The 14040-nt window shown below is 41.5% G+C and overlaps 3 protein-coding genes across 7 annotated transcripts in view; 2 read left to right on the top strand and 1 right to left on the bottom strand.

The window, feature by feature from the left end:
- LOC148891043 (cysteine-rich secretory protein LCCL domain-containing 1-like) overlaps positions 1-13197 on the bottom strand; it is a 40775-nt gene extending 27578 nt beyond the window's left edge. Inside the window, exons 1-3 of one of the 5 annotated variants that reach the window (XM_089007844.1) lie at positions 13057-13197; positions 11065-11162; positions 9397-9452 (exon numbers count right to left, since the gene is read on the bottom strand). The gene's annotated coding sequence lies outside the window, so the exon portion shown is untranslated. Of the gene's footprint in view, positions 1-9396; positions 10293-11064; positions 11163-13056 lie in introns of those variants that run through there. The other 4 variants (XM_089007846.1, XM_089007843.1, XM_089007845.1 and 1 more) reach the window with 4 other exon arrangements.
- LOC148891044 (ATP synthase subunit C lysine N-methyltransferase-like) lies at positions 484-3839 on the top strand. Its single transcript, XM_089008416.1, is given in 5 exon segments — positions 484-922; positions 2108-2245; positions 2888-2938; positions 3016-3170; positions 3172-3839. Coding segments are annotated over 5 exon segments (723 nt in total). The 5' UTR covers positions 484-649; the 3' UTR covers positions 3278-3839.
- ankrd33bb (ankyrin repeat domain 33Bb) lies at positions 4472-13789 on the top strand. Its single transcript, XM_089007847.1, has 5 exons — positions 4472-7273; positions 8419-8548; positions 10742-10882; positions 10979-11142; positions 12973-13789. Exons 1-5 carry the CDS (start codon positions 6821-6823, stop codon positions 13621-13623), a joined length of 1539 nt encoding a protein of 512 aa, XP_088863973.1. The 5' UTR covers positions 4472-6820; the 3' UTR covers positions 13624-13789.
- The last annotated feature ends 251 nt before the right edge of the window (positions 13790-14040 follow it).

The following is a 14040-nucleotide window of genomic DNA, read 5'->3' as shown; positions in this document are numbered from 1 at the left end:
GATAGAATAAATTAAAATCGATTTGATTACATTAAATTCGATTAAATTATATGACATTAAATAGATTAAATGAAATTAGAATAAATTAAATTAGAGTTGATTAAATTCAATTACATTAAATATATTAAATTAGATTAAATTGGATTAAATTAAATTAGATTAAATGATAAATCGTTAAATAGATTAAATTACGTTAGATAGATTACATTCGATTAAATTGCTGTACAACCAAATAAAATGGCATTAAAAAAAAGATTTACAAGCAATATTTTTTTCGGTGGGTGTTAAATTTAACATTTTATTGTGTGTTTAATGGTGGTACAATATTTAATCTTTTTTTCTCCTTTTATTTGTTCGTTATTGTACATGACATGACAAATAAATCCATCCATATTGACGTTTAACGTGTTTCCTTTTGTGGGTTGTGACGGAGCGGCAGGGCGGAACCTTCCTTCCGGCTCCGTAAACTACGTCGGACTCGTTATGGCGACGCAAAGGTCAAAGTGGACTGACTTTCCAATGATGCGGAATCTATAATGGAATAATAATAATACAGTTTATCATGATAGCGCGTCGTCCATTTTAACCGAGTGTTATTGTAATTTTAGTTTATTTTTATTTATCGCGTTTTGTGTCGCTGTCATGCATCATGTCTGAAGAGACACTTTTTACGGAGACATCGGGACAACCGGTCGCAATGGAAACTAGGCGCAAAAGTCGACTGGGTCTGGTCGTCACCGGTTTGGTCGGGGGTTCGCTCGTTGCCCTTTACGCTGTGGCCACGCCGTTCGTGACCCCCGCATTGAGGAAAATTTGCCTCCCGTTTGTCCCCGCGACCACCGCACAGGTGGACAATGTCCTCAATGTACTTCGAGAAAGATCTGGCACCTTGGTCGATATCGGAAGCGGAGATGGGAGAATAGTAAGCGCACTCATGTCTTGTGGACATTTATGGTTTATGAAGAAAAAAAAAACTGCAGTATCCAGACTGATAAACATGAGTGAGAAACTACAAATGTCAATCGGATTGAATTGGATTAGCCGTTATGAGTCTCGCAGTGGAGAAATTGACATTTCACAGCAAGCAAAGTGATGACAGGAAAGAAAGAAGTAGAAAAACAAAATACAGAACCTGCTGTAAAGGCAGCCACCCGCGGCGCCATCTTGAACTCAAAACAGCAACAACAAAAAACTAAATCATAATAATAATAATACATTTCATATATAAGCGCCTTTCAAAACTCTCAAGGTCACTTTATAGTCGCAACATACGCTTTTCCGCGGGTGAGCAGCGGCAGCCACATACGGCAGCATTCACTCAACCCGGAATTAACTTACATAGATAGAAAGCTAGCCGGCTAGCTAATAGATAGCCAATAGCTAGGTATATAGATAGCCAGATGCACCATATAGCCAATATCTAGCCAGACAGCTAATAGATAGCTAGCTAGGTAGCTAGCTCGGTAGATAGCTGATAGCTAGCAAGCTAGCTAATAGATAGACAGCCAGATAGCCAGCTAGCTAGATAGATAGCTAATAGACAGAAAATAGATAGCTATCTAGCTGGCTATCAAGCTGGCAACCTAGATGCTAGCTAGAAAGCTAGCATACACACGATGTAATGAGAACCATTAGACTACAGGTAACATACAATTTACGACCGGCTCGACTCAACCCGGAATAACTCAAATAGATAGAAAGCCAGCTAGCTAATAGATAGCTAGCTCGGTAGATAGCTAGTAGCAAATAGATAGATAGCTAATAGACAAAAAATAGATAGCCATCTATGTAGCCAGCTATATGGCTACAAAACTAGCATACACATGATGTAATGAGGACCATTCAACTACAGGTAATATTCGACTTACGACCGGCTCGACTTACGACCACCCGCGCATGACAATGTGCATGTCTGCTACAAGCTAAATGTTCAAAGCAAACACGAAGCTATAGCGTCCATTGACAAAACAGACTGTCTCACATCTCCTGTCTCACGTCAATCTGCTTCAATTCCAAGCCGCGACATATCCTCTATTGCGTAAAAACAGCGGAAATGAGTCCTCACGCAACCATTTTTGACGCTTTGTGTCTTGTTCCTGTTGCGCAGGTGATCGCCGCAGCCAGACGCGGCTTTGTGGCGTCAGGTTTTGAGTTGAACCCTTGGCTGGTTTGGTATTCCCGCTACAAAGCTTGGCGCCAAGGTGTCCACCGTTCCACTTCCTTCCATATTTCGGATTTATGGAAGGTCAGTGGCATCATTTGGAGAAAGCAAATGAAGAAAATGTTTGATTTGACTTTTGCGCCAAGAACACATGAAATATCCCATTTAGTACGATCAAAACAACTTGTGATTCATTGATCGTAAATCAGATTTCAGATAAATTTTATTCAATATATCTTCATATATATTTTTCTATTTATTTTATTACTATTATTATTATTGTATATTTATCTATTAGCTGTCTAGCTGGCTGGCTAGCTATCTATCGTTTCGCTATCTAGCTGGCTAGGTAGCTATCCTGTGACTGTAAAGTGACCTTGAGAGTTTTGAAAAGCGCTGATAAATGAATAGCTATCTATTCGCTAGCTATTAGCTATCTATTTGCTGGCTAATAGCTATCTATTCGCTTTCTATTCTTTAGCTATTAGCTCTCTATTCGCTAGCTAGCTTGCTATCTATTCGCGAGCCATTAGCTATCTATTTCAGTTACTTCCGGGTTGAGTGAACGCTGCCGCGTGTGTCTGCCGCTGCTCCCCCACAGAAAAAAAACTGATCCTGTGACTGTAAAGTGACCTTGAGAGTTTTGAAAGGCGCTTGGAAATGAAATGTTTTATTATTATTATTATTATTATTATAAATGTATTATTCTTATTGCTTATTTTCTAGATCAGCTTCGCGCAGTACTCCAACGTTGTTATTTTTGGCGTCCCCCAAATGGTAAATTCGCATTCAGATTCGTTAAATTTGCCCAAAGACGTTTCCAAAATGTGACTGAAATGTCATCCCGTTTCCAGATGGACAAATTGGAGCGCAAACTGGAAAGCGAGTTGCCAAACTCCGCTCGAGTGGTCGCCTGCCGTTTCCCTTTTCCCAACTGGGTTCCTGAACGCACCGCGGGGGAAGGTGTTGACACCGTGTGGGTGTACAACGCCCAATCATTTCAATCGCTGCGGCGCGGTCAAGAAGACCACTTTGGAAAACGAGGACATTGAAGAATCGCATCGGGAAAGGGAGATGCGTGCACGTTCCACCATGACATCCCTGATCCACTGCTGAAAAGGATGCTTTGATCCTCTCCTCTTTCAACTAAAACTGCTTCATGTCATAAAGAGGGTAGAGCAAGTGCTGAAGAATGAATGACTCTCTGTGTCTTTGTGTTTTTCTGTTTAGTTTATTTTTCTACTTCTTTCTTTCCTTTTCATAACTTTGCTGCTTTGTTACTTCCGGGTAGAGTGAACGCTGGCTCGAATGGCTGCCGCTGTTCACCCGCGCCAAAAAAAAAAATAATGAATTCTTATCCCATGACTGTAGTGTCCTTGAGAGTTTTGAAAGGTATTATTATTATTATTATTATTATTATTATTATTATAGGTCGAGAAACTCTTGGACGATCACCAAACGCTGCTTCCTGGAGACTGATAAGTATTTTTAAAGTTATTATACTGGAATAGAAGAAAGATAGATATATAAAAACATGTTACGGTTTGTTAGCAAGGTGCTATTATATCAAAGTAAGACCTGATCTAACCACCAAGACACATTCATGCTACTTGTGCCCTTTAGAGGTTTTTGACTCGAGAGGATAATGGATTTATTAGCACAAGGACATTTCAATGATATTAAAAAATAAACGTTTTCCATTTCACGTCCTGGTTCGTCTTGCTTTTGAGTAAAGTCAAACCTCTGTTTTTTAACGTCTCGGTGGCCAAACATTTCGGGTTTTTATGCCTTTGTTTACAAGCGAAAAGGGGTTCTGGAGAAAACTGAGCACACCTGAATGCACCACTGCACCCCTTATACGTCACTTCCTTGTGTCGCGTCGCATTGTGACCGACGCATTTAGCGTTCTATTGTGAGCAGGCGTGTTTGTATTGTTTAATGACATTTATGAACAACATACATTGATTAAAATGAGAACGAATAGTTAAACGACGGTTAACGATAGAACTATAGAAAAACGACGTTTGGCTGTACTTGGATTGAATTTTGACAACCGCTCAGCTCAGCTGAAAAACGATACTTTGGCGTCCTCTGGTGGTAAGAAGACGGAATAGTCAATTGTTGCCCTGGATACATTCATCGTCTCCTATGGTCGTTTTTTAAAATCTTTTCCTTTCGGCTTTTCACTTCAAGGGGTTGTCAAATAATAATAATAATAATAATAATAATAATAATAATAATAATAATAATAATAGATTTAATTTCTCAGCACCTTTCAAAACTCTCAAGGACACTACAGTCACGGGATTTTTTTGTGCAGGTAAACAGCGGCAGCCATTAGCGCTGCGTTCACTCTACCCGGAAGTAAGTGAAAAACGCTGTGTGATATCGGATCCAAATTCAATCAAGACGGACACCGCCGAGGAAGGAAGCTATCAAAAAGATAGTGCCCCCTAAAACGATGTTAAATAACCACAAACACACACTAAATATCTACTTTGTTCCTTTTAAGCTTCAGCACTGAAGAAAACATGGCTAGTGAGCGTCAGTGGGAAGAACGTCACGTTCTTACCGAGTCAAATCTCTACTTTCGACCACTCATGATGTCATGCAACAAACAATCAGACAAAATTAGCCTGCTTTTGCTAAAAGCGGACCAGACCAGTAGGGGGCAGCGTCAATGACGGATTACAAGAAGTGTAAAATCCCTTTTGACCCACTGACGTGACCTGCAATTAGTTCAATGACATTTTTTACAACAACTCACTCAAGGCAAAATCACGCGGGTGTTCAAATGTGTCTTTCCTTTCACCGATGGACAAGATTTGACTCTTATTCGTGTCTCACAGCAACAATTAAAAATAAGGGAGAACCGGCACTTTAAAATAACGTCCTGTCTGCGCCGTCGCCTATAACAGGAAACAGGATGTGCTATTTCTGACAAATCCAATTACCTTTCCCCACAGTCTTTCACTCTGTGAAGTCGAGAACAGATTACGAGAATATTACCGTATTTCAACGACCATCACAAAGGTCAATAAAACCACTTTATTATACAGTACAGTTTATTTCTTTCAATATAATATCATAGTACATTTATTATACATAAAATAAGGTATATTTTGTGTAGTTTTAAGGCTTAGAAAATTAGAAAATTATGTTTTATGGGGACCTGGGAACGGATTATTCTCAGTTTAATGGTTTCCTATGGGAAATTAATTTTTGGGATAAACACTTTTCGCCATTTATAACCTGCATCTCTGCTGCCATTTTTTTCTGACTAACAAAACCGCCTCAGAAATGTAATCCGGGTTCCACTACGTGACGATACGCAGGTGTTACAATCATGACTGGCTAATATAGCGTCACTCGTGTGGGATGGCGGAATTGGACTTTTCCCGACCGACTGGGCGAAACGCTAAAGCGCGTGACGGAGAGCAACTAAAGGGATTATCGTACGTCAGTCCAGGAGGAAATCTCACTTGCCGACGCTGACGCTTCTCAAAATAAATCCACCGGGAAGACGCAACTAGTGAGCTCTTTTGGGATTCGCCGATAAACTAGGTAACATCCCGTTTTGTCGGAAATTTCCACTAGCCGACGCTGCTTGGCGTTTTCCAAAGTGGACACGGACGGACACTTTTTTTTTAGGAATCAATGGACAACGGCGACGTTTTTCCAACTTGAGGACGTTTGGGAGACGTCAACAACAAGATCGCTAGCGTATACGACGAGCTAGCGGGATGACAACAGGTCACCGGAAGCAATCTGAAAGGATATTACGGACTGGACGAAGGACCTAAAAACTGAAGGTCATGGTTTCCGACTGCGAGTGAGTCTGCGGAGGGGCGGAGTCAATGGTTTCATTAAAGGACAACCGACACCTCTGAACCAGTTGCGTCCATAATTTGTCAAATCGCTTCAAATGACTTCTACTGAGCGTATTTGACAAAGATTCCAGCGCATATAGTAGCTATATTTTAAGACTCTCGCTGAATATCCAGGAAGTCTTGTTTTTGAGTTGACGATTCCTGACGTGACGTCACGAAGGGAACACCCCTGACCGAGAAAGTGACACACAATGCATTTTGGGTACTTTTTTTCACCTGAAAACACAGTGTTGATGGCGAAATTAGAAGGAAAAGTACATAAATAACGCGATGGTGAATCATTGTGTGTTGCACCAAGACTACTATTTGATACTAGTTGACACAAATTCCCAGCAGACAAATCAGCCCATTTCCAACGGAGCTTGGGGGCCATCTTGTGCATTTTCCGGGACGCTACATTGGAGTCCAGACGGCTGGAATTGATCCGGAAGGACTTCTTTAATGGATTCCAAACATGTATGTTTTCCTCTTCGGAACTATTTGAATCATATTCATAACTGGATGAGTCACAAGAAAGCATCTTTTTCCGAATCTGAACTCTCTGAAGCTATTGTTTTGATTCTGGAGCAAGGCAGTTTGTGAAGGAGTATGTAAGGAGGTGTGACGTCACGAACAAGGGGGCGGGACTTTCTGAATCACGCCATTTCCGAGCTCATTTTGTGGCAGTTTTGGGACACTTTTAAGTCATTTTTATTGTTGTTTTGCATTTGACTCAAAATATCAGCCTGCGTGTTTTGGCTATTTTTAGATGCTATAAAACGTTTTTCTGATGTCAGTTAGCAAACAAAAAAATGGTGTCGGTTGTCCTTTAAAGGAGAAAGAAGGTGACACCGGAAGACCCCGGGCGAACGGAGTCGCCGTGGACGCACCCGCGGTGTCCTTGGGCGAGTTGGACGAGGACCCCCGAGATGAGGACGAACCCGACGGGGATTACAGGCGGAATTATTGGGAGGACGAAGACGACGTCTTCCAGGAGTTTGAGGAACTGGACTTTGAGTCTCTGTCGGACGATTCGGACACCCGGAGTGTGGCGTCCGACGATTCGTTCTACCCGCTGGAAGCGTGCGTGGAATCGGACGGTCTCCGTTCGACGTGTCGCCAAAGCCCCGAGCCCATTTCCTTTTTTAAGGCCTGCTGTAACAATAACACCGTCATCGTCAAGATTATGATCAGGCAAGGAGTCACCGAGGAGGAAGTCCACGAGACCGATCGCAACAGAAGAGTAAGAGGGGGGAGGGGGGGGGGGGGTCGAACGGGGAACTACGATGGTATTTGGGGGCCGGGGGGGGTCTGCGCATTCTGTTAATCCCCAAGTGACAGATGGGAGGGGGCTGCGGGTGTTTACTGTAAAGTGACACATCCAAGAAGCGGCTTGGCCGTGGGCTCAGCTGTTAACAGGCTTGCTAAGTCACTGACCTCAGCCACTGCTAATGGACAACACACACACACACACACACACACACACACACACACACACACACACACACACACACACACACACACACACACAAAAACAAAACACACACACGCAACACACACATTAAACACATACATGAAACACACATAAATAAAACACACACACATAAAACACACACACATAAAACACACAAACACACACATAAACACACAAAACACGCACACACACACCACACACACAAAACGCGCGCACACACACACACACAAAACGTACACACACACACACAAAACAACACACACACACACACACACACATAAAACACATACATGAAACAAACATACATAAAACACACACACATAAAACACACAAACACACACAACACACACACATAAAACACACAAACACACACAACACAAACACACACACACACACAAAACGTACACACACACACACACACACACACACAAACACACACACACACACACACACACACACACACACACACACACACACACACACACACACACACATAAAACACAAACATGAAACACACATACATAAAACACACAATCACCACACACGCAAAACAAGCACACACCACATAAAACACACATACATAAAACACATACATGAAACACACATACATAAAACACACACACATAAAACACACACACACACACCACACACACAAAACACGCGCACACACACACACACTAAACTCACACACACACACACACACACACACACACAAAACGTATACACACACACACAACACACAACACACAATGCTGGTGCGTGTGGCTGCCGCTGCTCACCCACAGAAAAACTATCCGGTGACTGTAAAGTGACCTTGAGAGTTTTCAAAGGCGCTTATACATGAAATGTCTTCTTATTATTCTTATATATTGACATGTGACCCCCCCCCCCCCTTATGCATTTTTCTTTTTCAGTCTGCGCTGATCGTGGCGTGTTACTATGGTTACGTGGACGTGGTCATCGCCCTGGCGCAATGTCCTCACATTGACGTCAACTGGCAGGATAACGAAGGCAACACGGCCCTTATTACGGCGGCGCAAGCGGGTAAACACGACGCATCACAACAATGCTCAAAATTACATTGTTAAATTAGATTTAATTATATTTTTTCATTCCTTCGTCTATTCCTTCATTCACCCCTTCATCTATCCCTTCATTCGTTTATTTATGGGGGGGTTCTACATAGTTTTACAACTGTTTGTTGTTAGTCGATCGTTTTCTAGAACACAACTTCCGCATGTAAAATAACTTCCAGTTTTCTTTGACTTCAACAGCCAATCAGAATCGACCCACATTAAAAAACACATTTAAGCAATTATTAAACAACAAAATGCCACGTTGGCAAACTTAACGTGGAATAATATGATGCTCAAATATGTATTTATTTATTCGTGTGATTAATTAATTCATTCGTTCGTTTATTGAGGGGTCTACAAAATTTTTAAAGGGGTTTGTTGTTGTTGTTAGTGGATCGTTTTCGAGAACACAACTTCCGCACTAAAATCACTTACGGCTTTCACTGACTTCAACAGCCAATCAGAATCGACCCACATAAAACACATTTAAGCAAATATTAAACAAAACAAAAAATGCCATGTAAGCAAACTGAACGTGAAATTATATGATAAAATAACAATAATACACAACAAACGCAAAATTACTTTTTATGTGTCTTTACCGGTATCGCAAATAGCCTAACAACACACGACAACGGCCAGTATGGCCAGGCTTAAAAGTACAACAGACAACACGAAACAATTATAAAGTGCAAAGAATGATGCAACTCAAAATTTGGCATCGTTAACAGCGATAACAATCAACGCCAAGCCACATTGCAACAATACGAGCGACACCACGCAACAAATAACGTGTCGGGAAAAAATAGCACTCACCCAAATATGAACTCCAAAGCCTTCGCCGCATCTCCGCCTCGGATTGTAGAAATCGCCTGTCAAGGAAAATCCACATTTCACCTTGTTATGCTGGTTTAAATTGTCTCGGTTCGCTGCAGGAGAAGGAAACATTCCAAGTGGGTCTATTTCTGTTTTGAAGTCGTTCTGCTAGCTCGTCGGCTAAGTGTTAGCCGAACGCACCTGAGGCAATCTGGGTGCAAATCAGCATAAAACTTTGACACTAGTCAAGAGTTCGTTATTGACAGATATCATGCTGAAAATCCGGGCCGTTTTTCAAAATTAAAAGTCTTTCAGCCTTAAGAAAGAGTAGCGATAATGGATTCTGATTGGCTGGTGACGAAAGTGAAAGCAGGAAGTGATTTTTTTCTCTCCAATTTATCGTGAAAAATAAAATATCGTAAACGTCCACATATACACGTGTTTTGTCTATATTTTAAATGACAGCTTTATCGTATATGCAGTTAAAAAGCATAATAGCCCCCCTTTTCAAATTAAAAGTGACTTTTAATTTAAGTCTTTCAGCCTCTGTGAATAAGTAGCGATATGGATTCTGATTGGCTGGTGACGAAAGTGAAAGCAGGAAGTGATTTTCTTTTACCTGGATCGTGGAAAATAAAATATATGAAATGACCACACATGTACGTCTTTTGTACATATTTTAAACGACAGTTTTGTAGTACGTGCAGTCAAAAAGCATAATTGCCCACATTTTAAAATTAAAAGTGATTTTTAATACAAGTCTTTCAGCCTCGGTGAATAAGTAGCGATGCTATCTATTAGATATTAGCTATATATTAGCTATTAGTTAGCTATTAGCTGTTAGCTATCTATTAGCTATAATAATAATAATAATAATAATAATCATAATAAAAATAATCCATTTCATTTCCAAGCGCCTTTCAAACCTCTCAAGGTCACTTTACAGTCACAGGATCAGTTTTTCCTGTGGGCGAGCAGCGGCAGCTACACGCGCCAGATGTTCACTCAATCCGTTAGCTATTAGCTATCTATAGCTATTAGCTAACTATTAGCTGGCTGCCTATCTAGCTGGCTAGCTATTAGCTGTCTAGCTGGCTATTTATTAGCTATCCATTAGCTAGCTAGCTTTCTATCTATTTGAGTTACTTCGGGGTTGAGTGAACGCTGGCGCATGTGGCTGCCGTTGCTCACCCGCAGAAAAACTGATCCTGTGAGTGTAAAGTGGCATTGAGAGTTTTGAAAGGCGCTTAGAAATGAAATGGATTATTATTTATTATTATAGAAATCAAGATGCATTGCATTGCATTGTATTGTATTGTACTGTATTGTATTGTATTGTGTGAAGGCCACGTGTTCATCTCCCACTACCTGCTGAACTACTTCCCCGGATTGGATCTGGAGAGGAAGAACTGTCACGGTTTCACGGCTTTAATGAAGGCGGCCATGCAGGGTCGGGCCGACACGTGTCGAGCGCTCATGCTGGCTGGTAAACTCCAAGTCAAAAAAAACATGGCTGTTTTCAAGACGCATGCGGAATCTACGCCGGGCGCCATCCCACTTGTGACCCCGGAAATATTTCCAGGAGGTGACATGCAAGCCCGAGATAACGGGCGAGGGATGACCCCGCGGGAATGGGCCCTCTTCACCGGACGCTACGAGACGGCTTACCTGATGTATCAGATCATGATGAGGCCGTGCGCAGAGCAGTTTTGCGACTCCTTCAGCCTGGAGTGGCCTTTGCTGGAGGTGAGCAATGTCGTTTTCATCTAAGGACAGATTAAATAAAAATACAAAATACGCTCGATAGGAATTCTTGATCGATCACGTTTTTCTTCTTTTGTTCTGTAATTTTTATTTATTTTTTTTCCAACAAAATAGAAACTTTCAAAATATCTCGCCCCAAGTTATCATACACAACGGCGTTTTATGTCAAAGAATTTCCAACACTTTTCAAAGCTTTCCAAAAACTTTCCAAAACTTTCCAAGATGTTCCATGACTTTAAATGACTTTTAAAGGCTTTTAAAGACGTTCAAAGACTTCCCAAGACTTTCCATGACATTGCAAGACTTTCAAAGACTTTCAATGACTTTCCATGACATTCCAAGACTTTCAAAGACTTTTTTGACTTTCAATGACTTTCCAAGACATTCAAACACTTTCAAAGACTTTCAAAGATTGCTTTTCCACCCGTCCATGCGAGACTTTCTGAGACTTTCTGAGACTTTCCGAGACTTTCCCAGACTTTCCAAGACTTTCCAAGGTTGCTTTTCCACCCGTGCCTCGCGGTACAGCCGTTTGACGACTTCGTCTGGGTTTAAAAGTTGTTCTGATTCCAACTTCATCTCATTTTCAATCGTTAATTGAATTTGAAGTATTGAATAAATGTCAAAGAATTTCAAAGACTTTCCAGGACTATCCAAGACTATCTCAGAATATCCCAGACTATCCCAGACTCTGCCAGACTTTACCAGACTTTCCAAGACTTTCAAGGACTTTCCAAGATTGCTTTTCCACCCGTGCCTCGCCCGTGGTACAGACTTTGTCCAGGTTTAAATCTCGTTCTGATTCTGATTTCATCTAACTTTAAAGTCCTCAATCGTTTGAATTGAATTTGAAGTATTTTTATTCTTTTTTTTCTCAACAAAATAGAAACTTTCAAACTGTCTCGCGCGAAATGACCACACACAACAGCGGTTCAAGGCATTTCAAGGTATTTCAAGGAATGTCAAAATATTGCTGGGACATTCCAGGACTTGCCATGATTTCCCATGACTTCCTATCAATGACTTTCAATGGCGATCCAGGAATTTCCAAGACTTTCCAAGACTTTACCAGACTTTGCATGATTTTCCAAGACTAGAAAACTTTCCAAAATTTTCCAAAACTTTCCAAGACTTTACAACACTATAAAACCTTCCAAGACTTTACCAGACTTTGCATGATTTTCCAAGACTCGAAAACTTTCAAAATTTTTCAAAACCTTCCAAGACTTTACCAGACTGCACGATTTTCCAAGTCCGAAACTTTCAAAAACTTTCCAAAACATTCCAAAACTTTCCAAGACTTTACCAGACTTTGCATGATTTTCCAAGACTCGAAAACTTTCCAAAACTTTCCAAGACTTTACCAGACTTTGCATGATTTTCCAAGACTCGAAAACTTTCCAAAACTTTCCAAGACTTTACCAGACTTTGCATGATTTTCCAAGACTCGAAAACTTTCCAAATTTTTCCAAAACTTTCCAAGACTTTACCAGACTGCACGATTTTCCAAGACTCTGAAACTTTCCAAAACATTCCAAAACTTTCCAAAACCTTCCATGAATATCAAGGAATGTATATGCGTTTCAAGGACGTTCTTTACAAGTTGTAAAGAACTGAAAGTGACAATTAGTCGAATGCGCAGAACACTGACTGAAACCAAAGCTCATTTTAGCGCCACTGACAGACATTTGTATTCATTTCAGAATAAAACAAAAAATAAAAATCAATGATCTTTTAAACAAGCGTGTTTTTGTGTGTGTGTGTGTGTTTGTTTGAGTTTGAGTTTGTTGTTGTTTTTGTCTCCTGCCGTAGGATCTTGTCGCCAAAGCCCGAGAGCCAAAGCCCCGCTGGAAGCGTTCCCTCCAGCTTCTGTCCTGTTGCCCTTACAGATTGTACCTGAACAATAAGGTGAGCCCGTCGGACGACGGCGTCCTCGAGCACGCGGTCCGGATCACCACCGGGCTGGGCAGCCCCTTCGTGGCCACGGCCTGCCGGACGGTGTGCCCGGGAAGCCCGCCGGGCCTGGGAAAGCGCCGCTACGCCGTGCAGGAAATTCTTCGGCGCCAACGCTCGGCCGATCTCAAGCGCCTCGGCCCGGACAGGCTCAACCGCTACAAGCGCTTTTTCCAGAACTCCCGCGTGCAACTGGTCCCCAAGGCCCGGGACCGGCGGGCCAGTTTGCAGCTGCGGTTGCTGGACGACGTGGCCGCCGCCGCCTCCAGCGTGGCCGTCAGGCGGGCCAGCCTCCTCCCGCTTCATCTGCTGAGGAGGAGCAGCGTGAGACCGGGTGTGGTGGTGCCCAAAGTCAGGCTGTGCAAGGCCCCGCCGCCCACTTTTAAACCGGAAAAGGTCCAGCGCCATTCCGACGATAATCAGCTGCAAATCCCAAAGTGGGATTATAAAATGAAGAGAATCGAGAGGAACAAGGAGGAGAGACTTTTGCTGCCGTCGAGGCGAAGATGAGTACGGTGATACTTTGGCTTACAAATTTAATTGGTTCCCACACAGAGTGTGGAAGGCGAAAAGTGTGTATCCCAAAAATTCATTTCCCATAGGAAACCATTAAAATCAGAATAATCCGTTCTCAGGTCCCAATAAAAAAAAAAATTCTAAAAATTGAAAGTCGCCTTTTTAGAATTTTTTTTCACAAAAATGTTTGTTGTTTTTTAATTTTGAAAATCAGAATTTTGGAAAATTTCTGATAGTTTGAAAATGTGATGTCTTTAAAGAAAATCCCCACTTTATAAGTTTTATAATTTAACATCACCATTAAAAAAAAAATAACATTTTGAAAATCGTCATTTGAGAAAATTTCAAATATTTTGAAATTCACCATTAAAAAAAACCTTTACAATAAAAATAGGAAAATCGCCTTTTTAT

Source organism: Hippocampus bargibanti, linkage group LG11 (assembly GCF_051943395.1).
Source record: "Hippocampus bargibanti isolate YZ-2025 linkage group LG11, ASM5194339v1, whole genome shotgun sequence".
NCBI lineage: Eukaryota > Metazoa > Chordata > Actinopteri > Syngnathiformes > Syngnathidae > Hippocampus > Hippocampus bargibanti.
Note: the sequence above shows the minus strand (reverse complement) of the source record. Positions and strands in the feature narration are given on the sequence as shown.